We start from the raw sequence: 26413 nt of genomic DNA, 5'->3' as shown, positions 1-26413 counted from the left end.
GAGAGTGAAACAAACGGTGGCTTTGTATATGAACACAGGCAGTCACGAGGGAATAGTTTCTGCTCATGGCAAAGTTGCACAATGATGGTCAAACTTAGCAAGTGGTTGGGGGCTGACATTTCCAGATCCACAAAGCAAAATCATCTTACTCACTTGATACTGGCAAGACGGCTGTTTTTACATTAATTCAGACACATTGTATTTTTTTTTTTTTTAAGAGGCTGCTGCGCTCAAGAAATATTGTTCAAAAAGCTTCGGTCTAATTTTAGTTATGACATTCAGAACTATTTTTACTCTAAAGGAACCTTGAGGCTTTGGCGAAATCAGTTCATCAGCGATTTATTAGCTTTTATATATTGACATACAGACAATAAACTTTGCATTTTGTCCTGACACGACGTCACAGATCCTTAATCTCCATTACTATAGCTAGCGTAAAATGCACGAGACGTGTCTTTTAACCTAAAACTGTCCAATCAGTTTAAAAGCGCCACGGCCTGATGCAGAGTGTTTTACAATGATTACCTTTTCCAAGACGATGCGTGAAACATACACCAACTTCATTAATACAATCGCAATAGTACTCCAAAACACCTTTGTATTTGGGGTTTAGACATGGGCATCTGTGATTAAAAATGTATTCAGTTTAACACACGAGAAACAAGTGATCTTTACATCGAGTGAATGCCAATTTTCTCCAGAAGTTGATGACATATTTTTCCAATTCTCCTGACACCAGTATGCCTGTGGGCCTTCACTGCCTGAAGAGCTACTCAGTGACACACACATGTCCCAAATTTTAAGAAGGATCCGGAAGTCGTGTCGCTGCAGTCACCAAAAGTGACTCTGGTTCTGAAAGCGCACAATAGAGAGTGTAGCCTAGCTCGTCCACTTCTTGCTCAGTCAATTCACAGAACAAGTTAACTTTGGGATTAAGGGCACAGGGCAGTCGGCCCGCCTCTAGGTAACCCACAAGTTCCTTAAGCAGCTGTAGAAAGTTATCAGCCAGTACCTCGTGGGTCCAAACACCTTGTTTTTCATTTAGCAGCAAGATTGCATTGGTGAGCTGGCTGGCGTTAAGCCGGTTGAGGGCAGGATTAAGCTTGCATACAGCCTTAGCTACTTTGAGGCAAGCGCATCGGTAGCCTCCATCTTCTTGATCCAAAGCCCTTACCCGCGCAGTCTCAGCCACTCGGAAGCTCTGCCTCCACAAGTTTTGGTGGCGCTCAGCCGCAAGTCGATGCGGTTTGGCTATAAGAGAAGTACCGTCTTCCATCACGAGCAATGGCAAAAAGTCCACGTAAAGCTTTCGGTCCGTCTCGTATTGTACCTCCAGGGTCAGTGTTTCAGAGGGGACCACGGGACGAATCACATAGTCCAGGACACTGCCAATAGCAGGCCAGTTAATGGTGCCCACAAGCTTATCAAACACCTCCAAGACTGATTTAGGGGAAAGGTAACCTCCCACCATGCATCGATCCCAGTAGCTGTTGTTCCGTGGGAAATATTCTAAATTTTCTCTACGGACGAGCCAGAAACCTGGAACATTCATGATTGTTTCCTCGCCAGGAATAAACGACCACAGGTTCTTCTCCAGAATTAGGGGCACCATGAGCTGGGCGTGGTCCGCTGTCACCACCTTGGGGATGGATAAGTTCCATTTTAATAAAAAAAATGGGTCGGATCAATGTAAAAACGGACAAAAAAACCTTGCATCTCACCTGTAAATCATCATAGAGGCTACCGCTCAGGTACATCTCACGGAGAGGCATGTCTGGAAGTTTTGCATGGAGAAATACTCGCAATTCAGCACAGATGTCCAATGCAGCCCTCCTGGCTAAAGCTTGCTCCTGAGTGGGAATGTCCACATTATTCTGGTAGAAATCCCACAGACGCTCCTGAAGGGACAGACGCATCCGAGCGCGGAGCAGGTCGGACTGAGTCGGGTTGCTTCCTTTCATTGCAGCTCGACCCACAGTTCTCCGCAGATAGTCTGGGAGAAAATAGAGGGCAAAAATAAGAAGCCTTAAAAGAACTCAGGTGGTTGAATGTCATTTGAATGGTATTGCACTACAAAACGCACTATGGCGCAAGTTGGCTGCATATACCAAAACAATGAGGAAGTTATCGCAAAAGACCATTTCTAATCTAACAACTCTATCTGGCTGACTCTAGCAAGTACACCCACTGTGAAAATATGGAAAGAATCCTCCAAATTGGATGACTGGTACCAGATACAGAAATAGAGCCTGGTTGACAAATATTCACAACAGTTTGGAAAACAAACATACTAATACAAGTTTGTTGTACACACCTGGTTCCAAGGTATTTGAGGCAGTGGGCAAGGATTGAAGTGACCTGCTAATAGTGGCCTTCATATTGTGGTTTAGAACCCGAGGTGATGAACCTAGCCAGGCAGGTTCTTCCCAGCTTTGTTGCCCTTTCACCTCTGACTTGGTGGGACTAGTTGGAGCACTGATTGCACGATCGTACATCTGAGCAACAAAGAGAAAGATTTTCACATTAAACCTGAAGCCTTACACAAAGTGTAGTCAATATAGAAAGATAATGGGAAATTGTGTACTCTTTTGACAGCAAGCGTTGCAATGCCAAGCATGGCAGCACCACCGACTCCCAAAACAAGTTTGGCATTGGAAAGCATGAAGTCGATGGCTGTGCCGATGCCATTGTCATCTTTTTTCCCTTTACGGTCCCCATTCACTCCGGCCATACTGTGGCTAAAATGAGGGGAAAAGATTTGCACAATTTAAAGTTGTGTAATTAACTATATACACTAACAACCATCTTGTAAAGCGATATTTCAGAACACAAAATATTGTTTATTAATAATCATAAACATGCCGCTTAGCATATCTTGTTCATACTCTTAATATTGCCTATAGACATGCCTGGTAAACTCTAAATAGAAGTGTCTTTCTTCAGAAATGGCACATTAATTTTTTTAAATTATTTGGGTTATCATAAGAAAATATGCTTAGCTTTTACAAATAACTGACCATAATAAATAAATAAAAACCTACCTGGGGAGAATTTCCAGATGACCTTTACCCCACCTCAAGATGACACCTCCCCCTTAAAAATCCCCCTACATTAGCCCACCCAATCGGCTACTGAGGAAGAACTGTCCCCTCTTCAGCGCTTCCTCCTTGTCTTCAGGTGTAGTCAGAGTTTTGCAGCGCCGAAACTCACGTGCCACAGTACGCCGATAGTAGTTGCGGTCAGTGTACTGAAGGTGACGCCCTGCACGGAGCAGCGCCCGGTACAGCTCCAGCACAGCACTGCTAGACCAGCCGCCCATGAGGGATCACACTTGGATGGGGGCGGCACCCTAAAAAAAAAAGAGAGAAAAAAAAAGAATTATGGAGTGACCTCCTTACTCAAAAGTAGGGTTGTAAGTAGGGTTCTATATTGAAATAATGTATCATTATAGTTTGCATTGAATGAACAAATGTTCTTTCTACCCAAGTTCAAATGAATTGGACATCTACTAGTGATAAGCAAAGTTAAAAAGTTTCACTTTAGTTTTTGAAGAGCCACATGATTAGGATAACTATCATCTCGACCTAGATTTGAACCTTGTCTGAGGTCACAATGGAAATTGTTAGTTGTTGTTTTGTTATACCTTTAATAACAGCAGTGAATATTACCAAGAAAACGTTTTCATGCCACAAACCAGAGTAGCATAATGATAAATTACTTTTAAAACAGAATCATATTTTAAACTTGTGGCCTTCTACTTATTTACATTTCTAAAACAATTTTAACTTTGGCTTTAAACGTTTATAAAATATTGCAGGTGTTAGCAATAATATCAATTGTGGACCCCATTTCATTCAAGCTTGAGAGAGGCAGACCATGAATACTACAACATCTCTACTCATAAACTGATTGGGGTTTTTTGACAACACATTAAAATAAAGTCTAGTCTGATATGTTAAATGGGCCACATGTTCAAGAAAAGCATCACACCATGAATGATTTGCAGGTAGCCTGACACGCGTTGCTACTATGAAGATGAGTTCCCTGCACCTAGTCAATGCGCGAAGCTAACATTAGCAACCCCGCAAATTAAGCACTTATGTGATTACCTATCCAAATTCCGATCCATGTCGTGAAAAATTGCAACATCAACCAGGCATATATAACATGATATGTTATATTGACAAGAGAAAATGGCTGACTGGAAGGGAAAGTCACTCTTTTGACTTACTAGTTAGCCTTATCACACCCACTGACGTTAGCCAAGCGCTGACCTACACGTAATACTCGCACAAGACACGGCGGGTGATAATATATAAAATGGCAAATACAACACACGTCAAACAAACGCCGAGCACTTACGTGTTAAAAACAAACTGAGGATTTTCAGAAAGATCACTAGTTCTCCCCAATGCCAGGGGTCAAGCTACTAAAGTCACAACCGGAATCAAATGGGCGTTTTATTTCCGGGTTGTTGTACGGGGGGAAAAAAATCACAAGGGGGCGTGTGATGAAATGTTACTTTCGTGTACGTAGTTTGTTGTACTAGTTTCTAAGGCTGCTCCAGAAGCGAGCTTGCTGTGAACAAAGACAACCACAATTGCCATGCACTTTAAGTTATTTACTCTTCACGCTAAACATCCAAAAATAAATGATTTTAACACATCGTAGAGAGCTGCTGCGCATGCGCTCACAAACTACAGCTGTTGAATTCACTCAAGAGGCCATGCTCAAAGGACAACCACAAAGATATGTAGAAAGAGAGTTGCAACACTCTGATAGGCCTCCATTATATATAAACTAGCCTGGATTCAAGTCCAGGTCGGGCCACCTTTGTGGAATTTGCATGTTCTCCCTGGGCCTGCGTAGGTTTCCTCCGGGTACTTCAGTTTCCTACCACACTCCAAAACCATACATGGTAGGCAGTTTGGACACTCTAAATTGCCCCTAGGTATGGATGTGAGTGTGCATGGTTGTCCGTGTCCTCGTCCCCTGTGATTGGCTGGTCACTGATTCAGGGTGACCCCCACTTCTGGCCCGGAGACAGCTGGGATTGGCTCCAGCACCCCCCACAACCCTAATGAGGATACAGCGGTTCAGAAATTGAGAGGAGATGAGACTGTTGGCGACTTTGTTAGTACATACATGGTTTTCAACGAGAATGGGCACCATCATTTAAACGGCCAATTGTCAAATATAATTGGACATTATTTGATTACAAACAACTACCTCCATTCAACGTTGAACTGTCTATATTTTATCAGAGGCTCTTTATGATGTGTCAGCATTATTTGTATGTGCATGGCGTAATTATGAAGATTTAAAAAATGCATTTATGTCACCTCTTATTTATTCATTTATTTATTTTCGCCAACTTCAAACTGGGAAGTTATGCCTAGGGTTAATTTAAGTAGTTCTACATCTCTTTTAAATTGTCAACTTTATATTATATCAATTTGTAATGCATACACTTAGGCCTGGGCGATATGACAATTGTAATCACGATAAAAATTGAAAAAACTATCGGTCAATATCAGTATATCAGGAGTCTTTGGTTAACATCACCACAAATAGAAGGGGTCTGGGTTTGATTCTGTATAATACCAGCATACAAATGACAAAAAAAGTAAGTTAAAAGATTTTTTTATTGTGCTTTTCAAATAGCAGACAGAAGAAAAATGTGTTGTTGTTAGTAATCATTTGGTGAGATTGTTGCTTTTTAAAAGAAAATATGCTGGAGCATAAATTCAAATTCAGCTCTTCATGAAAGAAAGAAAAAAAACAATTGAGCAAGACAAACAAAAACTCTAAATTAATTAAATACTTCATCAACTTTGCAATATCAGTTATCAGTTATCACTTCCATTAGCACATTCCTTGTCAATAATTAATGCAGAATGGGAGAGCAATCAATTGATGAAAACATTTTTAAAAAAAACTCATAATTGATAACATACATGAACAATTTTTGCACAAAATTTGAAGACATCAAGGGTTTCATTTCTTGTTGCAATTGAAACATAATAAACAGATTTGGAAAGAAATATTTCCCCAAATGTTCAAAATTCCAAAATTTGCATCATTGAATCATGATTTCAATTCCAGTACATACTGTACATTATATTGAGAAAGGTATTTCTAGTCATAGTAAGAATGATCAAGGCATATACTTAGTTCCTTTGAGTCTTGGAATAATCTGGATATCTCTTACATCATTGTGCTGAAGCAACCAACACAAGTATCGCTCTGTCCCCATTCCCCAGCCACTCGTAAGAAGTGGTTTCACCTCACGCATATCAGTGTACCACTTATAGGTCTGCTGTGGAACCGCATGGTGTTTGAGAGCTTCCTGTACCAAAGCAGGGGTGGAATGACGTTCACCCAGACCCACAGTTTCTCCCAGGCCTAGCAGAAGGTCCGCAGCCTTGGCCTTGCACCGCCCACTGCCCTCCACGTACGCCTGGTAGAATGGTACTGCTAGATGGTCCATCTCAGTCAGCCAAACAACACCGCCATATTTTTCTATCAGGACACGCTCACCTTTGCGTGTAAGCTTTCTTCCAAACTGGGGTTGACCATCTTGTACCCATTCCACGCAATCTGCTGAAGGAATCATTGGAATAGCTTGGTCGAGAGAGACTCGCGGTAGTGTTTTTTTGCCATCCAACTTACTCAGCATGAGTTTGGTATGTGTTAGGGACCCAGCAGTGTTGAGAATTATATCAGAGTGTCTCTTCAACATGGATTTAGTGAGATGAGATAAATATCCCTCAGCTATAGAAATGGCACGGTCCATGTCACCCAACAATTCACACTCTACATGGTAGAATTGGTTCAAGTGTGTGGAATCAGGATCTTCTCCCCGAAAGCTAGGAGATATATAATAGGTACCTTGAAGGTTATCCTGGAAACGGAGGAAATATTCAAGCACAAATTGCATAGAGTCGGCTAGGTAGATGTCTTGACCCAAAAGTTGAATAGAAACTGGCTCTGAGTCGGACCCCAGACCCATTGGAGAGGAGATGGTGTCTGTTGTGAGCGGTGTCAATGCGTAGGAGTAATGACAGTAATTGCTAAAATATTCCACTGTGCTGTGGAAAAGTGTGTTCTGTATCTGGAACAGGTTGCGATACCAGTTGCTTGTGATAGCAATTATAGAATGGGACTTGGGGTCTTCCCATGATTGTGGAGGCTGGCATTGAGTGATTTTGGAATAAAACGTTTTGAGGTCATCTGGGTCAGCTACTGGACCATCAAGTGAGGACACATACCCAGGGTATCTGGGGAAGAATTCTGCCCGTGGCCTAGCAATTTTAGGGCCTTGTGGGGACGATAGCAGGGGTATTAGTTTAGTATGAGCATAGTTAATCTCAAAGCCCTCAAAGATCAGTGCAACACCTTGAGCTTTCATACACTCCTCCAGCATTTGGGCAACTTTATAAGTTGCCATGATCAAAGCTTTGTAGTCAGTTTCTTCCAGTTTCAAGATGTCACTCGGCAGTGGTTTGCGTGGCACCACAACTGTTATTCCAGGAGTATTTGGATATGGTGTTAGAAAGGCAACATGCTGACTGTCTTCCCATATCCTCCAGTGCTTCTCCTCTCCTCGTACAATCCGACTGAACAAGTTATTATCAGAGTGAGACCCCATAAATTCAAAACTTGAGGGTGCATTGGTCGTTGGTAACCCATTCCTAATTTGATCTTGCACCTTGTTCAATGCTTCATCATCCCAACGTGGGCCATTTTTAGAGGTGCAGTATCCTGGGTTAAAAGAGTGAAATTCTTCCTGCTGGGCAAGATGGGGTTGCCACTTTTCCCATACGCCATGAAGTGGTAGTAGTCCAATCTGCGCTGATTGATTGGCGTTAGGATAGGAAACCAAAGCACAACGTTGCACTCCTAGTTTCTCACATAAAACACTTGAAATGGATTTAGCTTCCTGCAGCAGACACATATAATCAGGTTCAGCCAAATGGAAGATGCTGGTGGCTCCACTTAGTGTTTTTCTGGTCAAAATAGTTGATCCAGGAGTCCAAGGATTGGGATTCAAGTATGCAACCAGTTCATCTGTTTCCCAGATCACATTGGAAGCATTCTTTAGGGGTCGAAGCACCTCCACTCTTGATATTCCTCCTTTCATTGAGGCCACAAACATGACACTGGCATTTGTTTCAATAACACAATCTCCTTTCGAGTCAACAGCAATGACTCCCGCACACACACCTTTCAGATTTTCTGTCATCACTTCTTTACATGCCTTCCTCAGACTATATCCTTTGTGATGATATAAGCTGGCAATTTTTTGTGCAACTGTGTGTCGTAAGAACACATCTCCATCTCCAGAGCAGCTAATAGCGAGAGTGTCATCAGCGTAAATTCCTGCTCCGACTACTGCTGTATCACCAACTCGGCCTTTCAACTTCCCCACTAACCCACCAGTGGATGACGCAGCAGCCAACCCATGATGGCAATCCAATGCCACGGCACCAACTGTTTGAGGATGATTGTTTTTTGGATGATTTCCACCACTGAGCTTCACAGCTAACTCTTTATGTCGAAGATCAGTGTAGAAATAGTCAGGTTTGACAGGTTTTGCCTCTTCTTTCAATCCTTCTAGGAATTCCTCAGCGCCATCTCCCACAATTAAAGAATGTGAGCTTTTTTCCATGACACTTCGAGCTGCTTTAATTGGGTTCTTTACACTTTTCAAACAAGCAACAGCTCCGGACCTCAATTGATTTCCATCTACAATGGTGGCCTCCAATTCATTTTTGCCCTCTTTGTTGAATACTGAGCCTTTACCTGCATTGAAAAGAAAGCAATCTTCCATTGCTTGAACTGAACTTTGAACTGCATCTAAACTTTTGCCGCCACTTTGAAGCACTTGCACTCCAAGGGTTAACGCTGTTTTCATTGCAAACTCAATTACATTTATCACTTGTGTGTTCAGCATCATTCCCTCTCCGGCACCACCATGTATCACCAAAGTATAGTCGTCACTCTCATCTGTGGTTGAATCATTTGTCGTTATGTTACTCCCACTGCCCATTGGGAAGTGACTTAAGTCGCCATTCAGGTTATTTGTTTGGGTTTGTTTGAGGAGACACTCCAGAGCTCCCATTTGATGTACAATTGCATATCTGAGTGCCAATAGCATCACTAACTTCAAATTGATCTTCAGGTTTTCCTGAAGTTTGTCTAACATCAGAGCAAAGCTGCCTTTCGCATTAAGCACAACTCGAAGTTTCCCATTTTTCCCAAGGTAGGTTACAGCAAGCTGGTCTTGGGCATAAGCATTTCCAACACCACACTCCACTCCTTCCATTAGGTCTGTCCCAGTGAGGTACACAGAAGGACATCCAAAGGGATCCAGGAACCTTTTCAATGGATTGCCATTTGGTAAAGCTCGGCGAAGAACAGCTAAATGGGGACCTACACCATGTCCACTTTTGGTGTTTTTTATGAGTGTCTTATGTTCTAAATATGCAAGATGGAATAGATTTAAAATGGCATCTGTGTATTGGATTGTTTCGTCTGGCTGAATACTTGATGCCAAAACACCTATTAAGTTCCGAGACTTCATGCTGACCGAGTAGGTGGGATCGCAGCGGCCATGTTTAAAGTGGCGCATATGTGTAGGTGTGACGAGCACGTGAGTAGCGGCACATTCCCCAAGAGTCTGCATCAGGGAAAGTTGTAAAGAGAAGTTTATCCAAGCATCATAAAGACCTCTTTGGCTTCTCAAAGTTGAGAATACATCAGGATAGGATGACACATCAAAAGTGAGAAGTGGATTTTGGGATTTTAAACCAGGGCATGTTTTGGTGTTATGCTTGCCGTGAAATGTAAATGTCAAGGCTGTCGGGTCTGTAGGATTGATATTGTCCACTTTAGCAGCCCCATTGACTTCATCTTCATTGCCCTGCACAACAAGGCTTAAAATCGCTTTCTCTGCCAATTGATAAACATGCTCAGTTACAAGGCCAGCTACCATCCCATCCACAGCACAGTGCTCAAAGACAATCCCGGCAGTAGCGTCTTTGAACACCACCATATTCACCACCTGCCGAAAACAAAAAGAGAAACCTTTTCAGTGTACTTGGTAAGCGCATTTTTTTATAACAATTTGAACCACTTTAACATGATGGTAATGGCACCTCGCACTTTGGCAACTTGGCTTTTACAGTTAAAAACATTTTGGTATTCCTGTCATAATGTACCTTGAGATCTAACAATGTTAAATTTTGAATCTTATTTTTTTTATCTTCACGGTGAAATAGAACCAATTGTTTCATTCAATATTTAAGCTTTAAGGCTATTTGTAATATTTAAAAGAATATGGTTCATTGTCATTTTTTTTCAAAACAGGATGTAATATAGCCTTATACCATCAAAATAAAGAATACATTAATGATAGAATTTGTATATAAAATTACTAAGTGAATTCTGTAACCAGTCCTACCTTGTCATAATATCTTAAACCAGGACCATCTTCTCCCAACCTCACTACATTGAGGATGTCAGCCAATTCAGAAGGTGCACTGCATTCCTCCAGACTTAATGCCAGGACAGCACTCTCCATAATTTCCAGCGATGTTGCAGAAACTCCTCCTTTCTCCATGATCTCTTCCCTGATGTCAGCCCAGGCCTTGCGCTCCAAAGCAGAAAGGCTACAAATACCCAAAGCGCTATTCTGCTCTTCTGTGCTGGTCACCACTTTTGCCAGCTGCTTTCGGATATCAGTAAAGGATCGAGCAAATAATGGCCCACCAGTGGTAGAACGCTGTAGTATGTCAATCGGGAAGACTCCGCCAACACAAGTGATAACAGCGTGAATACTTTCCGGGTAGACCTTGGGAAGGAAAAATTATAGTTAGACTAAAAAAACTCGACACTTATGACATATTCAGATTTTTTTTGTACCTTAATTTCATCTCGATTCTTGCCAGGAATTCGCGTGGCCGCAAAGACTTCTGATTGTTGAGTTTGTTCCATTGGCACATCCCCTTCCAGCATCTTTGGCTCGCTGTACAACTTTGCTGCTGCCCAAAGCAAAGAAGCTGCTCTTGTTAATTGGGTGCATCCCTCTGATTTGGATGGTAGAAGAACAACTGGGAGGGCTGTGGCGGTTAACAGTGGGTCCGCACAAGATAACAGGCTTTTCTTGAACTGCTCAGTAACCCAGTTCTCTTGACCTGCAGCATTAGATTCTAACTTTTGATGGGTCGCTTCAAGAAGGGGCTTCTGTTTCTCCAGTGTGCTTTTGAAGTCGGCATACTGATCAGGACTCAAGGTGAGTTGTAAAACACGACAAACCTCCTGCAAGGTCACATCCAACTCTGGAATTGGGTAGTCGAGAAGAGCCATTCTTTTGACGTTTAGGAACCTGGGGAGAGAAGTGGACTTGTTGATTTAGGACAACATTTCTTAAACAAAATAATTATGTGACCCTGAATAGTGCTAATGTAGACCCCTGTTTTAGGCCATCCTTTTACTTTAGAAAATGCTTATCCAATACCACCTAAGAAAATTGTGAATAATAACAACAAATATAATTTATTTTCATAACTTGTTACTATATTTCCACCAGCACCCAATGCCTTTTCAAAACCAATAAAAAAATCATTCTGAATGTTATTTTGAACAAACACGAAGAAACCTTTATCTCATATTAAAATTATTTTTATGTTCCAGAATGTGGAACTATGTATCTTTTGAATTGAACAATAAAAAAATCAAAGTCTGAATGTCATTTTGAAGAAACATGAAGAAAACTTTATCTCATATTCTAAATATTTTTATGTACCACAATGTGATTGTGTTTATTTTAAAACATTTTTAAGGGGCTTCTATTTGCCTCCAATCTATGTGTGGTGATATTCTATATGACCTTGGTCTTGCTGTTTCTAATCTGTCCTCACGTTACTATCACAAGACACCCTAATTGAAAATCTTAGTCAGTCTGTACCTTATCCAATTTATGTCATTCTTAATTTGGTTGATAGAGTAAAAATTTGGTTGTAAAGCTCACCGACTTCCATGTAAATAGTTGAACTTTACATTGTTGGTGGTGTTTATTAATTGGATTTCTTCTGATTAAACCATGAGTTCTGATCATTCAGACAATGCAGGCGATATGCTTTTCTCAGAACATTCTGAGAATGATGATACTTGTGACTTCAATATATCAATAACTAGATCAGTAAAGGAAACTGTGGGCAAGGACCAAAAATAAAAAAAATTAATTGCTTCTGAAGATTTGCTGTTTGCCCATTGGTGCTACCAGTTTTCTGTCAATTTGTGGCTTGCTTTACACAAGAAGTCTAGAATATGGTATACCTGAACTTCTTCTCGGAGGTTTCATTTTCACTACCTCTTTTCCACTCACAAACTTCTCAACTCAGAAATTGCGATAACATCGAGCAAGCATGTGAACAACAATTTGCTTAAATTCCCTTTCAAGACACCAAAATCTTTACTCAGTCTCTTAACAATTCGTTTTGCCCCAAATACCAAATCTGACACCTGGCTGTGTGGTATCAGCGGATATAATTTATAATTCATGATTTAATTTCATTTTTTATTTATATATACACAGACACACACACACACACACACACACATGTATATATATATATATATATATATATATATATATATATATATATATATATATATATATATATATATATATATATATATATATATATATATATATATATATATATATATATATATATATATATATATATATATATATATATATATATATATATATATATATATATATATATATATATTTATAGATATTTTTTACGTGTGTATACATATATATATTACAAATTACTGAATAATCACTTGAATGTAAAGTCATTGTTGTCATGACTTAGTCAGACAACTCTTAAATCATTATCTGCCATTGACAGCGCAAGACGTCCAAACCATTTGAATTGGGAGCGTGAGCAGTGAATGAAAGAGCGTTATTTATTTTAGTATATCAGATTGTTGCTTACATTGTTTGTTATCAGAAATGTCTTCAATTTCAAAATATTATTAGTTTCCAATTTTTTTTAGTCCCAGCTATAGGACAGAGGATAGCCCAGTCATAAATAAAATAGCTGTTTAAAAAAAATCCTGGAGATTTACATTTCTAGACTTTATTTAATAATAACTGTATATAGTTAATTATAACAATTTATCAACTTTTACAAAATATACTTACAATTAGATAATGTTCGTCACCGAAGAAAAAACTAAAACAGTAGTACACAATTTAATGGCGATAAACGATTGAAAAAGATTATGATTAATAGTGACGTTAAAAATATTCCAAATGTTTTGCATTAATCCCAAAAAATGCCTAAGGACTAAAATTGTATTGTTTGAGCTGAAAATAAAAAAGTTTAGCACTTAAATATTTTTCTCATTACAATTTAAGTACAGATGAGAAACAATTACAAATACATAACTTATCAAGACAAATGAATAATTTAGCAAACATGAAGAGCTGCTCACCTCAATGTCGAAATTTCTCCCAGATCAGGCCAGTCAGAATGATAGAAGAACGGTCAATGGAGGAAATCTGGGTTTGTCTCTAATGAGAATGCAGTGACTCCTATTAAGCAATTTAAATTCTTTTGCCCCACAAACCCCCCACCATCACCACCACCAATTTACTGCCTCATTTTAATTCTTCGTCTTTAAGCTTCCTCTTTCCATATTTCGTAAATCAAAAGGCAGAAATAAAAAAGTCCTTATTTACACAAAAATTTACACATGTGCGTTTATACCCAGGAGTTCTGCTGAATTAGCTTCTTTCTATATGAGGCAGAACTTATAAATAGAAGTATACTCCATTTTCTGCTGAATTAGGTTATTTCTATATGAGGCTGAAATTATAAATAGGAGTATACTCCATTTTTTTATGTTGCCCAGCGGATGAGTGGTTGACGAGTCGGCCTCACAGTTCTGAGGTCCTGCGTTCAAATCCAGGTCGGTCCACCTGTGTGGAGTTTGCCTGCGTGGGTTTGCTCCGGGTACTCTGGTGTCTGCCCACATAACCCCCCAAAAATATGCATGGTAGGCTGATTGTACACTAAATTTCCCTGAATTCATGCTTGTTTGTCTCCTTGTGCCCTGTGATTGGCTGGCCTCCAACTCAGGGTGTCCCCCACCTCTGGCCTCAAAATCATCTGGGATATGCTCCAGCACCCCCAGCGAGCCCAATGATGATAAAGCGGTTCAGAAAATGAGATGAGATCTCTCAAGTGTGTGCTGATGAAACCTTCTTACATTGTTAACAGTTGATACTTTTATTAGGTTTTCTCCAGCGCCCTCTACTGTCTGATTTTAGAAACGCTACTGACAATACCATCATGGCGGCATTGACTCGCGCTGTGGTGTCAGCTCAATGGTTAGCAGACGCAATAAGAAACGGCCTCGTTGGCACCAAGATTCGGGTTCTGGACTCTTCATGGTACCTCCCGATAACTAAGCGGGACCCAAAAGCGGAGTTTTTGGAGAAGCATATCCCGGGGTCCTTGTTCTTCGACATAGATGAGTGCAGTGACCAGAGTTCACCTTACGGCCACATGTTGCCCCAAAGCAGTCACTTTTCACGGTACGTGGGCGACTTAGGCATCGGCAATGACACGCATGTGGTCGTGTACGACACGAACGGCTTCGGCTCGTACAGCGCCCCCCGCGTCTGGTGGATGTTCCGACTGTTCGGACATAACTCGGTGTCGGTGTTAGACGGGGGCATGAAGAACTGGTTGGCCGAAGGACGCCCAACGACGTCAGAACAAGTGAAACCGGAGCGAAGAGACTACCAGGCAAGTGCAAACCTTTCGTGGGTGAAGACATATGAGGACGTGTTGGACAACATCAGCACCAAGAAGATTCAGGTGGTGGACGCCAGGTCCGCGGGGAGGTATAGGGGAATCGAACCGGAGCCCAGAGAGGGTGAGGCACTACACTTTAGACACAAACATTATTAACATATTTTTTAAAATATAACTTATTTCATATTTTAATGTGAAATTGATGAATTTGAGTCTGTTAAAAGTGAGAATAGAAATAAGACAAACATGAAATGAGGCAAAGAGTCACAGTATATTATACACTCTTAATCTATAAATGTAATTATATTCTCATCTCATTTTCTGAACCGCTTTATCCTCATTAGGGTCACGGGGGGTGCTGGAGCTGATCCCAGCTGACTCCAGGCCAGAGGCAGGCGACACCCTGAATTGGTGGGCAGCCAATCACAGGGCACGAGGAGATGGACAACCATTCACGCTCACACTCATACCTAGTATTTAAGTAGTACAAAAATAATAAACATAAAAAGCAAATCACTAATTAGAACAATATGGGTCTCAATTATTTGCAATTAAATATCATATCTGATCATATCAGAATACTGCATTCCAGTATTAGTTCTTTTTGATAACTTTGACATTCCTACAAAAACACTCACTGCTAACACTGTTTAATCTTTACTCAACATTTGATGTTTTTCAACAGACACGTTACCAGGCCATTTTCCCGGTGCGATCAACATGCCATTCACTTCCTTCCTGGAAGCATCCGGAAAGTATCGGTGCAATGACGACCTTTCCAGCCTGTTCAAGGAAGCTGGGGTGAAATTGGACCAGCCGCTGTGGGTTACGTGCGGTTCTGGCGTAACGGCGTGTCTTGTCGTTTTGGCTGCTCACTTGCTCCAGCACCCCGGGGCGTGCGTTTATGACGGCTCGTGGGCTGAGTGGTTTAAAAGAGCATCTCCTGAGAATGTCATCTCAGAGGGAAAGGGAAAGAAGGTTTGAAAGAAGCCAAGTAATAGCTCAGAAATTACTCAACCAGTGTTATCGTCCGATACTGACGTTTTTTTTTGGGAAAGAATATAGACAATTTTTCTTTCACTACTAAGAACTGCATAGTGCCTTGACAGAAATGTAATTGATATGATGACTTACTTCATTGTCTGCCAATGACAGCTTTAGGCGTCCAATCAATTTGAAATGGGAAATTTGGCAGTTACTGATCGCTGCCACCCTCCCACTTCAAATAGATTAGTCGTATAGTAGCGGTAATCGCTAAACAAATGACTTCTAATGTAATCATCATCAGCTATTGGAAACTACTACATATTTTACAGACAGAATCGCAATTTAATTATTGTTCCCCCCACTACTTATGATGTCAAGTTTCTTGCCGTATCAATATCGATACCGGGTTAAGTAGCTTATAGGTATCTAATTTGCACATTTTAAATTGCTATGGAGCTTTGTAGCAGTGTACAATTATTTCAGTGTTTGCGCCAGTAGTTAATGATTGAATGTTGCAAAAGCCTACAGAAATATGCAATGACACACAATATGAAGTCTTTTTTTTATACAAACTGCATTGGAGTTTCCAAAACATGCACTTTTTGATCATAAGAGTGGTCCTTTCCGAAATATTTTTCTTATTTATTAATTTAAATTAATCATTTAATCTTTGTCACGCTCATGGGTCTTCCTTATTGTTTCATTAGAATATAGAATATTACGGTTTTCTTTACTGGAGCCTAAAGTGAAAATTATTGTAAACTAGAAATGCATAGATTATTGTTGTTTATTTGATTAAATTTGATTTGATGATCCTGTTGTATGTTTTTTTCTCGTCTTTGTTAGTTGTGAATACTAATATACATAGTATATCTGGTCTGGCAGTAACGGAGCTAAAAAAAACTATGGGGAATCTATAGAAAAATACAACGCATCTCATCTCATTTTCTGAACCGCTTTATCCTTAATAAGGTTGCGGGGGTGCTGGGGCCTATACCAGGGGACACCAGGCCAGAGGCATTGAATTCTTTCATTATTAGAGCATGATCATGCTGCCGCTGAACTTGTATCAGCTGGTAGCCCCGCCTTATGCAACATTCCAACAAAAAGCCCCTGACGAGTGTTGACCCCAAATCATGGGAGCGCAACTACAAGCCGTGGTTTCAGCTCAGTGGCTAGCGGACGCAATCAAAAATGGACTTGTCGGTTCCAAAGTACGAGTCCTAGACGCATCATGGCATCTCCCGCTAACAAAACGGAACGCGGGAACAGAATTTGCGGAGAAACACATCCCGGGCTCTTTGTTTTTCGACCTCATTGAGTGCAGTGATAAGAGTTCTCCTTACTGCTTCACGCTTCCCACAAGCAGCCACTTTTCACGCTTTGTGGGCGAGCTGGGCATCGACAATGACACGCACGTGGTGGTGTACGACGTGCACGAGTTTGGCTTGTATACCGCACCTCGAGTCTGGTGGATGTTCCGGCAGTTTGGTCACAACTCAGTGTCAGTCCTGGACGGCGGCTTGAAAAATTGGTTGGAACAAGGTCACCCAGTGACATCGGAACACATGAAGCCGGAGCGGAGACACTTTCAAGCTATCCCGAATCCTGCGTGGGTCAAGACTTATGAGGAGGTTCTGGAGAACATCGGCACCAAGAAGTTCCAGGTGGTGGACACCAGACCTTCGGGACGGTACAGAGGGATCGAACCGGAGCCAATAGAAGGTAGAAGGCTTCTCAATATATTTGTTCCACTTTATTATGACTCTTTCGGTGATTGTGGTCACTACTACTATGGACTATTTATTTAAGATACGTTTGTAAGATAAAATGACAAAGTCGCTTGGCAATTGTTTGTTCATATTGTATCAGGTTTTTTTTTAGTATAGAAACATTGTTGTCATTGAAACGTGCCACTGATTCATCAGACTTTGCCCAAAGTTTGGTCGTTGTCATGGAGACTTGACACTGATTAATCGGACTTCGCTTAAAGTTTAGTCGTTGTCACGGAGACTTGCCATTGATTAATAAGACTTTTTTTTGTGATAGGCATACTGCCAGGCCACTTTCCCGGTGCAGTCAACTTGCCGTTTACTTCTTTTCTGCAAGCCTCTGGAAAATTTCTAGCCAAAGAAGACCTGTCCAGAAGGTTCAGAGAAGCTGGATTCAAGTTGGATCAGCCACTGTGGGCCACCTGTTCTTGTGGTGTAACAGCGTGCTTTGCTATTCTAGTTGCCCACCTTCTTGGCCATCCGGATGTGTGCCTTTATGACGGATCCTGGTCTGAGTGATTTAATAGAGCATCTTCTGAGAACATCATCTCAGAGCGAGACATAAAGATGATGTGAGAGTTGACATGGAAAGCAATATGTTACAAGCAAGTTAACCATTTGCTAGTTGAATCTATTTTTTCAACATCTCATGGTCAACAGTGCCTCTTTATGCAAATAATTGATCGCAAACATTTGACAACTTATTACAGAATATCGAGAACAATTTTTAAAAATCCTTTTCAGGTATTTGTCGTTATTATTCTTTAATTAGTCAAGCAAAGTAAACATTCCTCTTTTGAATGAACTTGATCGCAAAACTGCCATTTGTTATATAGAATAAAAACAAACATACAAAAACATGTGGACATCTAATTTTTCTGTTTTCTACTCCAACAAATATTGCATTAGTACAATGAAATTTTTTTCATGATTTTAAATGCATTCTAGACTAGAGGCTTTACATTTGTGTTGAATCACTACTGTTCTATTACCATAGTTGGTTTTTTCTTCAGTTTTACAAGTATCTGTATTTCTACTAAAGATCTTTTGCTGCTTTTGGTGTTACATAGCCTAGATTTAATAGCCTACTTAACCTTTTCAAACGTCCTATTACCAGCCATATGACAGTTGGCCACACCAAGGTTAAAAAAAAAAACATACCCTACCCCCATAATATTTTAAAAATATATTCCCACTTAGCATTCAATGCTGTCTTTATCTGATGCCCTATCTGGAACACCACAACACGTGTTATCAATGCTTACACAGGCAGCAGACGGCACAACTCAATGTTCCCCACATGACTACTCTCTATTCTCGCGTACAATAATGTAACAACAGACTTGGAACCATCCTGGTCTTCAAAAATTTAAATAAAAAATCCAACACATTCCCATATTCATTTATTTGTTTTCTGAACCGCTTTATCCTCATTAGGGTCGTGAGGTGATGCTGGAGCCTATCCCAGGTGACTCTAGACCAGAGCCGGGGGACACCCTGAATCGTCTCGCCGATCCCAAGGCACGAGGAGACAGACGACAATGCACACTGACACCCATACCTAGGGACAATTTAGAGTGTTCAATCAGCCTCCCATGCATGTTTTTGGAATGTAGGAGGAAACCAGAGTATCCGGAGGAAACCCCCGAAGGCAGAACGGGTAGAACATGCAAACTTCACACAGCTGAACCAACCTGGATTTGAACCCAGGACCCCAGAGCTGTAACGCGCTGACCATTCGGGCCCTTCCCCAAGTTATTAGTAATATTGAGAGAAAAAATGTTTCACACATCAGACTGATGACTTTAATGAAGGGAATTGATAACTAATGTTTGTGTCCTGTTTTTTGTTTCTGTAAACGAGTTTGGAACATTTAAGTTGATATGACTAAAATGTATTGGGACTGTGACATTATAACAAAAAAGGGACAAACGTGCATCAATAAAGTGTTCACATACAATGTTGCATTCAGTGCCACATCAAAGATGGCTGCTGGATCTCACAGGGGTCTCTCGGCTGTCCATAGAATTGCCTGAAGGTCCTCCTGAAATAAACAAATTGGGGTCCTTTTTTTTTAGCTGAATGCTAGTTGCCGAGGCGGGTTTACTAGACATTCCTTCGCGCATTCGAAAAGCGATTATGAAATAATATCAATATCTTCGTTTTTAGATTGTTAAAGCAACGTCCAGCAACGCGCAGTTCTTATAGTTTAGTCAATAACGGTCCAAGCTGGCCATTATTTGTGTTTTCCAACGACGAAGGGTGTTTTCTTCGGACGCGCTAACATAGCCGAACGGTCATCAAATCAGTTAACTTCCCTTATTTTGTTTAACACGAACATCATTTGTGGGGATCGTTTCAAGATATACTTCATTTTTATTTGAACTGGTAAGGAGGTCTGTTTCAAAATATCAGATTCAGGATTAATCTATTGTCCAGTTAATTCTGATTATGTTTTGGATGCAGCCGTTAATTTGATCATGATTCATATTTCAATAATTTTTCAATTCATTTGGGATTAATATGAGTATTGAATGAGTTATTTTTTTTCGCCACCACAGGGAGGGGTTCATGAGCAGAAATGTCTGGCATCGCGCTTAGCAGATTGTCCCAGGAGCGAAAAGCCTGGAGAAAGGATCACCCGTTTGTATGTCGTTGCTTCCACAGCACATTATGTCCAATCTGCCACTCTTTTTTTATGAGAAATCCCTCAAATACTTTCTCTTCCTACAGGGTTTTGTTGCTGTGCCTACCAAAAATCCAGATGGAACCATGAATCTAATGAACTGGGAATGTGCCATTCCTGGAAAGAAGGGCGTAAGTTTACCTGTTTAGCCTAATCTATGTGCTCCATATAGCATTGGAAAAAGAAATTGCTTTTTTGTATTTCTATTTATTGTTTTTTTAAGTACATGCATATTTGTTTTCAAAAAAGGACTCCGAATACAACACATTCTAATCTAAATAATTAATAGTTAAAGACAGAGGAGTCAAATGCAGTGCACTGGAGCAGTTTATATCCGATTTTAGTCCTAGCAGAGATTTGATAGAATGCTAAAGTCTCCTTAAAGTGCAGTTATAGAAATTGAGGACAAAGGAAAGGCCCATCCTCTTCCATCCTGTCAGCCGTCCATCATCTCGCGTCCCTCGTCTCTTGGGTGGGGGTGGTTTTGGTCTCCCCAATTGTGCATTCCTCTGAGAAAGAAAGGGGTGTCCTGCCTCCTCTTTTTTATGGCTTCTCTTTATGCATCGGTGATTTAGCCTGCTTAAGAAAACACACACTGGTCTTTTGGAGGTTAACAATTTTAATGTTTGCTATTTGACTATTACTTCTACCTGTTAAATGTTACTTTCTTTCAGCTTGTTTTTAAAGATCTATTTTAACAAGGAAAAATTGGCAGATTTCTTAGTATGCCAGATCTTGAGTCAAATTGTGACGTCTAAGTTCGTGAAATCGATTAATATTTCAGTAAAGAAGTGTCTGTGCCGTTTTTTGTATGTTTTGAGTGTAAAATAATTATTACCGTTTTGATTGTTAGACCCTCTGGGAGGGAGGACTGTACAAACTCAGGATGCTCTTCAAGGATGACTATCCATCCTCGCCACCTAAATGTGAGTCCTGCTGAATCAGCCGTGTTTGAAACTAAATCGGAAAAGGGTTCATAATCATCTGACTTAAACCCTGTTTTTTTTTTTTTTTAAACATTACCCATCAGGCAAGTTTGAGCCACCAATATTCCATCCAAACGTCTACCCATCTGGCACTGTTTGTCTGTCTATCTTGGAGGAGGACAAAGATTGGAGGCCCGCCATCACTATCAAACAGGTTAACTTCATTCATTATACGACTCAGTTAAGATTTTGCGTTTTTCACATTTTGTGGGTACTCCCTTGATTGGGGGGTAATCCTGATAAATTAGTAGCTTTATTCACTTAGGGCAGGGGTAGGCAACCTATGGCTCGGGAGCCACATGTGGCTCTTTTGATGGGTGCATATGGCTCTCTACTAAACTGTGAGGTGAACTATGGAAACTGCTGGTGAGAAAGCGCAGGAATAGGAGCATTATGTTGGTATTATGGCATTGACACTACCCCCAGTGCCTTATAATCATATTTTTTTTCATTACAATCTTTTGAATGGATTTTCTCATTGATATACTCATTGATTAGCAACATTTTGTACTTTAAAAGTGGTAAAGTTGCCTAAAAAAGGCACATATTTTCATGTATGTTGACTTTTAAAGTGGCTCTCAAGAATTAACATTTAAAAAATAGGAATTGTTTATGGCTCTTTCCATCAAAAAGGTTCCCAACCCCTGACTTATGGTTTTGCAAGGACAGAAATTTGTTTTTTATACTCTGTACAGTATAGAAGGCATTGATAATGATTCAAAGGGATTTCAAATGTCTAGTCTTTAAGTATAATTTGAAATTACTGTGATTTCAGATTCTTTTGGGGATCCAGGAACTGCTGAATGAGCCCAACATTCAAGACCCAGCGCAAGCAGAGGCTTACACAATTTACTGGTATGATGAAAACAATTTATTACTACATTTTTTTGAAATGAAATTGAAATTATTTACACTGTATGGTTTTAGGTTGCAGCACTACTTAAATGCTAAATGCTACTATAGATTTACAATTTTTATCAGGTCAGTTTATTGCCAATTTAGAAAAAAAAGTGTGTTTGATAATTTTTATATACATTTTCACCAAATAGTTATGTGTTTTTATTGTGGCATATCAATATATTAGGCACTAAAAGCCAATGTTTTTCCCATTCCAGTCAGAACCGGATGGACTACGAGAAACGGGTCAGGGCCCAGGCCAAGAAATTCGCACCCACATAAATCTGGTAGAGTCGTTTGTTTTAGCAGAAGTTACAGGGCAGAAGGTGAAGGACCACTTTGGCATGGATCAACTTTTCTGTACAGTTTTGCCATTTTGTAGGTGGCTTGTAAAAACTAATCCCAGCACTTGTATAAACGCAAGAGTTGCTCGTGAGAAGGACTTCGCAAGACAGGTCCAGCTGCAATCAGGTCACCGCTTTTTACTTTATTCAAACGCTTTTGTTTTTTTCTGTAAATACTCGCGACATGTTTTTTGGGGATGAAGCAAAAGGCTGGAGAGTTTTGCTAAAAAAGATAAAGATAAAAGAGCGCATGTACATATTATAAATAAAGAAAATTGTGAAAGTTATGTTTTATATTGTTTTAGCCAGTTGACATTTGTGAGTGGTAATGACAAAAAAAATAAAACAATCAATTCTGTATTATTGTGAAATAAATTTGATTAAAAGAGGGCTTATGGTATTTTTCTTCTTAGTACGTAAGTATTTAACAAAAAATGTATCTGTGATGATATTTATGAAAATAATACATTTTCTTTTGTTTTTTTTGGTCCAAAGGTGAAACCTGTTGCAATGTTCTCAGGTGTCAAGTGTGTGACATTTGTAGGAAAATTAACACCTTTTTCTTCACCTCACTTCTCGTGTGGTTTAGTATGAGCTTTACTAGGCTGAAGATGAAAGACAAAATGGTAAGAAAACGAAAAAAATGTAAGTGGGTCGTGGTTATAGAATGCATGTTTTTCCTGTTATGTACACGATGAGGCCAGTTGAAAAACTTGAAGTGCAACCACTCTTGTTTCAGCTATAAATTGTCACTTTTTGGAAATGCATTTGCATTCCTTTGTTTCTCTTTACAAAATGTTTAATTTGCATGATTAAAATGAGCAGTTTATTTTCTTACATTTTAGCACAGTTAATGGTGCATGCAGTGTATCAATCAAATGGACATTTCAAATTAGAAAGCACTATTATGTATTTTTTCTGCACAATGAGATTGGTGGATGAGTGGTTAGTGCGCCGGCCTCACATTGGGGGTCCTGGGTTCAAATCCAGGTCTTTTAAATTCGGATTATGACTCTCAAGGAATAACATAAGAATGTTTATGGCTCTCTTCGTCAAAAAGGTTCTCGACCCCTGCTGTAGCGCCTTCCAGAAGGCAGCAGGTTGAAGTGGCCGAAGCCAGGATGTGTAGTCTTCTATAAAACATATTCATCCATTTCCTTATCCTAACAAGCATTGCAGGGGTGCTGGAGCTGATCCCAGCCAACTATGGGCACCAGCTGTGGGACATCCTGAATTGGTAGCCAGCCAATCTGTATTAATATGTATAGTTGTTATTTTATGTATCTATGTATAGTAAGTATACTGTGCTTCTAAATTTGGAACATAGTCAAGAAATTAAAGCCTGGAACATTTTTTAACTGATTTTTTTTTTACTTGAACCACTTCAGAGGACTTGGTGAACATCTCTCTTGACATAGCGATTGTAACAGGATGTGGTATTCACCGTCTTTCCAGTGCTGTTTGTATTTTAACGACGCTAGTTAGTTGTGATTGGGTTTGTGACAGGTGGCGGTAGGGCCAAGGGAGGTGTTGCGTGTCTGCACTCACCTAACCAGCCCACCATGGCCCGTCACTCTTTCAGTACCACTCAGCGTGTCACAACACTTCCTGTAAAGGCCCAGGCAGAAGCTGTGGTTGGTGACTGAAAATGTCAGTGGCCAGCCCAAAAACAACAATGGCATTAAAGGGGCCAAAGGAAGAGTTACAAAAAGAGAGAAAGGAGAAAAAGAGAGCAAGCAGAATGCAAGGAGCACAGTAAGACACCCCCCAAAAAAGGAAAGCTTCATCTAAAATCTTTAGTGTAGCAGAAGGATGAAGATGTCACACCCTGCTGTCTTTACTAAACCAAGAAAGTCAGGTATTGTATCAGCCTTTTACTGATAAGGATTTTTTTTTCTGCTCATAAGATTTTTTTTTTTTTTAATGTGTACTGGGCATTGAAATGTGCCTAAGTTCATGTGTTCATCCTTGAAATTATATATATATATATATATATATATATATATATATATATATATATATATATATATATATATATATATATATATATATATATATATATATATATATATATATATATATATATATATATATATATATATATATATATATATATATATATATATATATATATATATATATATATATATATATATATATATATATATATATATATATATATATATATATATATATATATATATATATATATATATATATATATATATATATATATATATATATATATATATATATATATATATATATATATATATATATATATATATATATATTAATATTTCTTTTTGTTATTTATAATATAACAAAAAGAATTATGAATATTGATTAAAAAAATGATCATAATTGTGAATTTCAATTCAATGTTAATAATAAAGCAAAAGTGATTACATTAAAATGAGTAAAAAATGAAATGCACACAGTTACAGTCATATTTAAAGTAATTTTTTAAAAAAAATTTAAACACATAGCATGCTATTGATGGAGATAAAAGTTCATTTGTGCTGGGGGGGACTGGCTGTTAATGCATGGTGGAAGATGTCCAATCAATATATATATATATATATATATATTTTTTTTTTTTAATTTTTAATAGAATGTGAGTCATTTCACTGCTTTTGGCTATTGTTGTATGCTGTTTTTTCTCTGTATGAATTAATTTACCTCCAGATATAGTTCCCATGACTTATAAATAATAATATAAAAAATCATAAGCTAAAAAAAGAGAAACTTCTTAAATCTAAAACTGCTTGGGTCTTTCTGTTTTTTAAGCAGATACCCAGTAAATTAGGGTCTGAAAATATAATACCATGATTAAAAAAACTATAGCAACACTGTGTAATAGATTTCAACTCCACTTGTGATGAAACTTTTCTTTTCCTCTTCTTATTTTATAGATTAACTCCCCGATTATGTAACCATGGGGCTCATCCAGATCTATTTCATTTCAGCGGTTGTATTTTCCCTTTTCTGTGAGTCAAACTTGCAAGGTATGATTCATTGTGTAATTTTTCCAAAATTACCATTAAATATAAGTTTTCTCCATGTGTGCAAACTATTATACAGAGTTTATATTTCAGGACTAACCTGTGTGAATGACTTCATCAACAATGTGACATGTATACTAAACAGTTCTCTAAAAGAGCCTGGCCAAAACTGCATGATTTTTGGCTACAAGAAAATCTGGAAAAAGCCAATACATCATATTTCAGTACAGTAAGACATACATATTGCTATAATATGAATGTAATTTACTATATAATAATCTTGATGCTATCATTTTAGGAGCTGCAAGGTGAAACAATGCTGTAACGCACTTCCAGGATGCAGTTTTGTATTTGAAAGAGTGAGTGTTACAAAAGAAAATATCATATTGACACTGCATGAGGCTTATCATTTTCACCCTCTCTCTTTTACATCTCTTTTGCTTTATCTAGAAATTCTCTCCTTTTGAGAAAATGCCGAACATCAGCATGGAATGTAACAATGTACTGGTGGAAAAGCTTAAAGACTACAATGTCGCAAGTCACAGTACGTGATGAAATTAACCTATTTTTGTTTTTGTTTTTTTTTTGTTACTAACTCATGGACTGGAATTTTCTGCAGCTAAATGGACAGAGATGATCTTTTTTGACCCTAAATAAGTCAAAAATAAGCATAATATTGGTGCAAATTTTGAGTCAGTCCTTAACTTAAACAGCCATCTAAAATGTATCACAAAATCTGCCTATTACCAACAAAAAAATTATAGTCGCAATCAGGCGCGCATCCGCTCCTTTGCCCCAGCCTTGAATAGTTTTTAGGATGTAAGGGGCCATGGCTGAGCGAGAAGAGAGTACTATAAAACAAATGTATGACAATGTGCAGAGCGTTATAA

General features: G+C 39.1%; 7 protein-coding genes across 10 annotated transcripts in view; 4 read left to right on the top strand and 3 right to left on the bottom strand.

Annotated features, from left to right (window-relative positions):
* Positions 1 to 323: 323 nt before the first annotated feature.
* Positions 324 to 2731, bottom strand: mief1 (mitochondrial elongation factor 1). Its single transcript, XM_077734123.1, has 4 exons — positions 2585 to 2731; positions 2315 to 2495; positions 1722 to 1993; positions 324 to 1639 (listed from the first exon to the last, which is right to left on the bottom strand). The coding sequence occupies exons 1-4, from the start codon at positions 2729 to 2731 to the stop codon at positions 800 to 802; spliced, it is 1440 nt and encodes a 479-aa protein (XP_077590249.1). The 3' UTR covers positions 324 to 799.
* Positions 2732 to 3106: 375 nt separating this feature from the next.
* Positions 3107 to 4513, bottom strand: LOC144208339 (mitochondrial ribosome and complex I assembly factor AltMIEF1-like). Of its 2 annotated transcripts, none has more exons than XM_077734124.1 (2): positions 4363 to 4513; positions 3107 to 3349 (listed from the first exon to the last, which is right to left on the bottom strand). In XM_077734124.1, the coding sequence occupies exon 2, from the start codon at positions 3317 to 3319 to the stop codon at positions 3107 to 3109; it is 213 nt and encodes a 70-aa protein (XP_077590250.1). In that variant the 5' UTR covers positions 3320 to 3349; positions 4363 to 4513. The 2 variants fall into 2 exon arrangements, with proteins under 2 accessions (XP_077590250.1, XP_077590251.1); XM_077734125.1 differs by lacking the exon at positions 4363 to 4513 and adding an exon at positions 4110 to 4267.
* Positions 4514 to 5627: 1114 nt separating this feature from the next.
* On the bottom strand, positions 5628 to 13657 carry LOC144209126 (uncharacterized). The gene is made up of 4 exons (XM_077735350.1): positions 13519 to 13657; positions 10927 to 11389; positions 10466 to 10855; positions 5628 to 10066 (listed from the first exon to the last, which is right to left on the bottom strand). The coding sequence occupies exons 2-4, from the start codon at positions 11368 to 11370 to the stop codon at positions 6158 to 6160; spliced, it is 4743 nt and encodes a 1580-aa protein (XP_077591476.1). The 5' UTR covers positions 11371 to 11389; positions 13519 to 13657; the 3' UTR covers positions 5628 to 6157.
* A 698-nt stretch (positions 13658 to 14355) lies between these two features.
* Positions 14356 to 16646, top strand: LOC144208897 (3-mercaptopyruvate sulfurtransferase-like). Its single transcript, XM_077734971.1, has 2 exons — positions 14356 to 14967; positions 15532 to 16646. The coding sequence occupies exons 1-2, from the start codon at positions 14379 to 14381 to the stop codon at positions 15828 to 15830; spliced, it is 888 nt and encodes a 295-aa protein (XP_077591097.1). The 5' UTR covers positions 14356 to 14378; the 3' UTR covers positions 15831 to 16646.
* A 117-nt stretch (positions 16647 to 16763) lies between these two features.
* Positions 16764 to 19428, top strand: LOC144208898 (thiosulfate sulfurtransferase-like). 2 transcript variants are annotated; one of them, XR_013328945.1, is made up of 3 exons: positions 16764 to 17558; positions 17883 to 18177; positions 19043 to 19428. XR_013328945.1 is itself a non-coding variant. In XM_077734973.1 (2 exons), the coding sequence occupies exons 1-2, from the start codon at positions 16970 to 16972 to the stop codon at positions 18122 to 18124; spliced, it is 831 nt and encodes a 276-aa protein (XP_077591099.1). In that variant the 5' UTR covers positions 16768 to 16969; the 3' UTR covers positions 18125 to 18995. The 2 variants fall into 2 exon arrangements, 1 of the variants encoding a protein (XP_077591099.1); XM_077734973.1 differs by lacking the exon at positions 19043 to 19428 and having other exon boundaries at positions 16768 to 17558; positions 17883 to 18995.
* A 242-nt stretch (positions 19429 to 19670) lies between these two features.
* Positions 19671 to 22909, top strand: LOC144208436 (SUMO-conjugating enzyme UBC9-like). The gene is made up of 7 exons (XM_077734275.1): positions 19671 to 19993; positions 20167 to 20252; positions 20339 to 20422; positions 21145 to 21217; positions 21322 to 21431; positions 22053 to 22132; positions 22393 to 22909. The coding sequence occupies exons 2-7, from the start codon at positions 20187 to 20189 to the stop codon at positions 22454 to 22456; spliced, it is 477 nt and encodes a 158-aa protein (XP_077590401.1). The 5' UTR covers positions 19671 to 19993; positions 20167 to 20186; the 3' UTR covers positions 22457 to 22909.
* A 1206-nt stretch (positions 22910 to 24115) lies between these two features.
* il2rb (interleukin 2 receptor, beta) overlaps positions 24116 to 26413 on the top strand; it is a 7915-nt gene continuing 5617 nt past the window's right edge. The window contains exons 1-5 of one of the 2 annotated variants that reach the window (XM_077734611.1): positions 24116 to 24376; positions 25434 to 25508; positions 25603 to 25752; positions 25822 to 25882; positions 25974 to 26067. In XM_077734611.1, the coding sequence (XP_077590737.1) occupies positions 25697 to 25752; positions 25822 to 25882; positions 25974 to 26067 (211 nt within the window). In that variant the 5' untranslated portion in view covers positions 24116 to 24376; positions 25434 to 25508; positions 25603 to 25696. Of the gene's footprint in view, positions 24377 to 25433; positions 25527 to 25602; positions 25753 to 25821; positions 25883 to 25973; positions 26068 to 26413 lie in introns of both variants that reach the window. The other variant, XM_077734610.1, reaches the window with a different exon arrangement.

The sequence above is a fragment of the Stigmatopora nigra genome, chromosome 15 (assembly GCF_051989575.1).
Source record: "Stigmatopora nigra isolate UIUO_SnigA chromosome 15, RoL_Snig_1.1, whole genome shotgun sequence".
Taxonomy (NCBI): Eukaryota; Metazoa; Chordata; class Actinopteri; order Syngnathiformes; family Syngnathidae; genus Stigmatopora; species Stigmatopora nigra.
Note: the sequence above shows the minus strand (reverse complement) of the source record. Positions and strands in the feature narration are given on the sequence as shown.

What these genes read in the sequence shown, in the direction of transcription:
- mief1 (XM_077734123.1), bottom strand. Translation starts at nt 2,731, where the DNA reads ATGGCCGGAGTGAATGGGGACCGTAAAGGGAAAAAAGATGACAATGGC. An exon ending in CAACGCTTGCTGTCAAAAGA is followed by an intron (nt 2,496 to 2,584) that starts GTACACAATTTC and finishes TTTGTTGCTCAG; the next exon opens with ATGTACGATCGTGCAATCAG. An exon ending in GCCTCTATGATGATTTACAG is followed by an intron (nt 1,640 to 1,721) that starts GTGAGATGCAAG and finishes TCCATCCCCAAG; the next exon opens with GTGGTGACAGCGGACCACGC.
- LOC144208339 (XM_077734124.1), bottom strand. Translation starts at nt 3,319, where the DNA reads ATGGGCGGCTGGTCTAGCAGTGCTGTGCTGGAGCTGTACCGGGCGCTG.
- LOC144209126 (XM_077735350.1), bottom strand. Translation starts at nt 11,370, where the DNA reads ATGGCTCTTCTCGACTACCCAATTCCAGAGTTGGATGTGACCTTGCAG. An exon ending in AGAATCGAGATGAAATTAAG is followed by an intron (nt 10,856 to 10,926) that starts GTACAAAAAAAA and finishes TTCCTTCCCAAG; the next exon opens with GTCTACCCGGAAAGTATTCA. An exon ending in GTTTAAGATATTATGACAAG is followed by an intron (nt 10,067 to 10,465) that starts GTAGGACTGGTT and finishes TGTTTTCGGCAG; the next exon opens with GTGGTGAATATGGTGGTGTT.
- LOC144208897 (XM_077734971.1), top strand. Translation starts at nt 14,379, where the DNA reads ATGGCGGCATTGACTCGCGCTGTGGTGTCAGCTCAATGGTTAGCAGAC. An exon ending in CGAACCGGAGCCCAGAGAGG is followed by an intron (nt 14,968 to 15,531) that starts GTGAGGCACTAC and finishes GTTTTTCAACAG; the next exon opens with ACACGTTACCAGGCCATTTT.
- LOC144208898 (XM_077734973.1), top strand. Translation starts at nt 16,970, where the DNA reads ATGGGAGCGCAACTACAAGCCGTGGTTTCAGCTCAGTGGCTAGCGGAC. An exon ending in CGAACCGGAGCCAATAGAAG is followed by an intron (nt 17,559 to 17,882) that starts GTAGAAGGCTTC and finishes TTTTTGTGATAG; the next exon opens with GCATACTGCCAGGCCACTTT.
- LOC144208436 (XM_077734275.1), top strand. Translation starts at nt 20,187, where the DNA reads ATGTCTGGCATCGCGCTTAGCAGATTGTCCCAGGAGCGAAAAGCCTGG. An exon ending in CCATTCCTGGAAAGAAGGGC is followed by an intron (nt 20,423 to 21,144) that starts GTAAGTTTACCT and finishes TTTGATTGTTAG; the next exon opens with ACCCTCTGGGAGGGAGGACT. An exon ending in TCCATCCTCGCCACCTAAAT is followed by an intron (nt 21,218 to 21,321) that starts GTGAGTCCTGCT and finishes ATTACCCATCAG; the next exon opens with GCAAGTTTGAGCCACCAATA.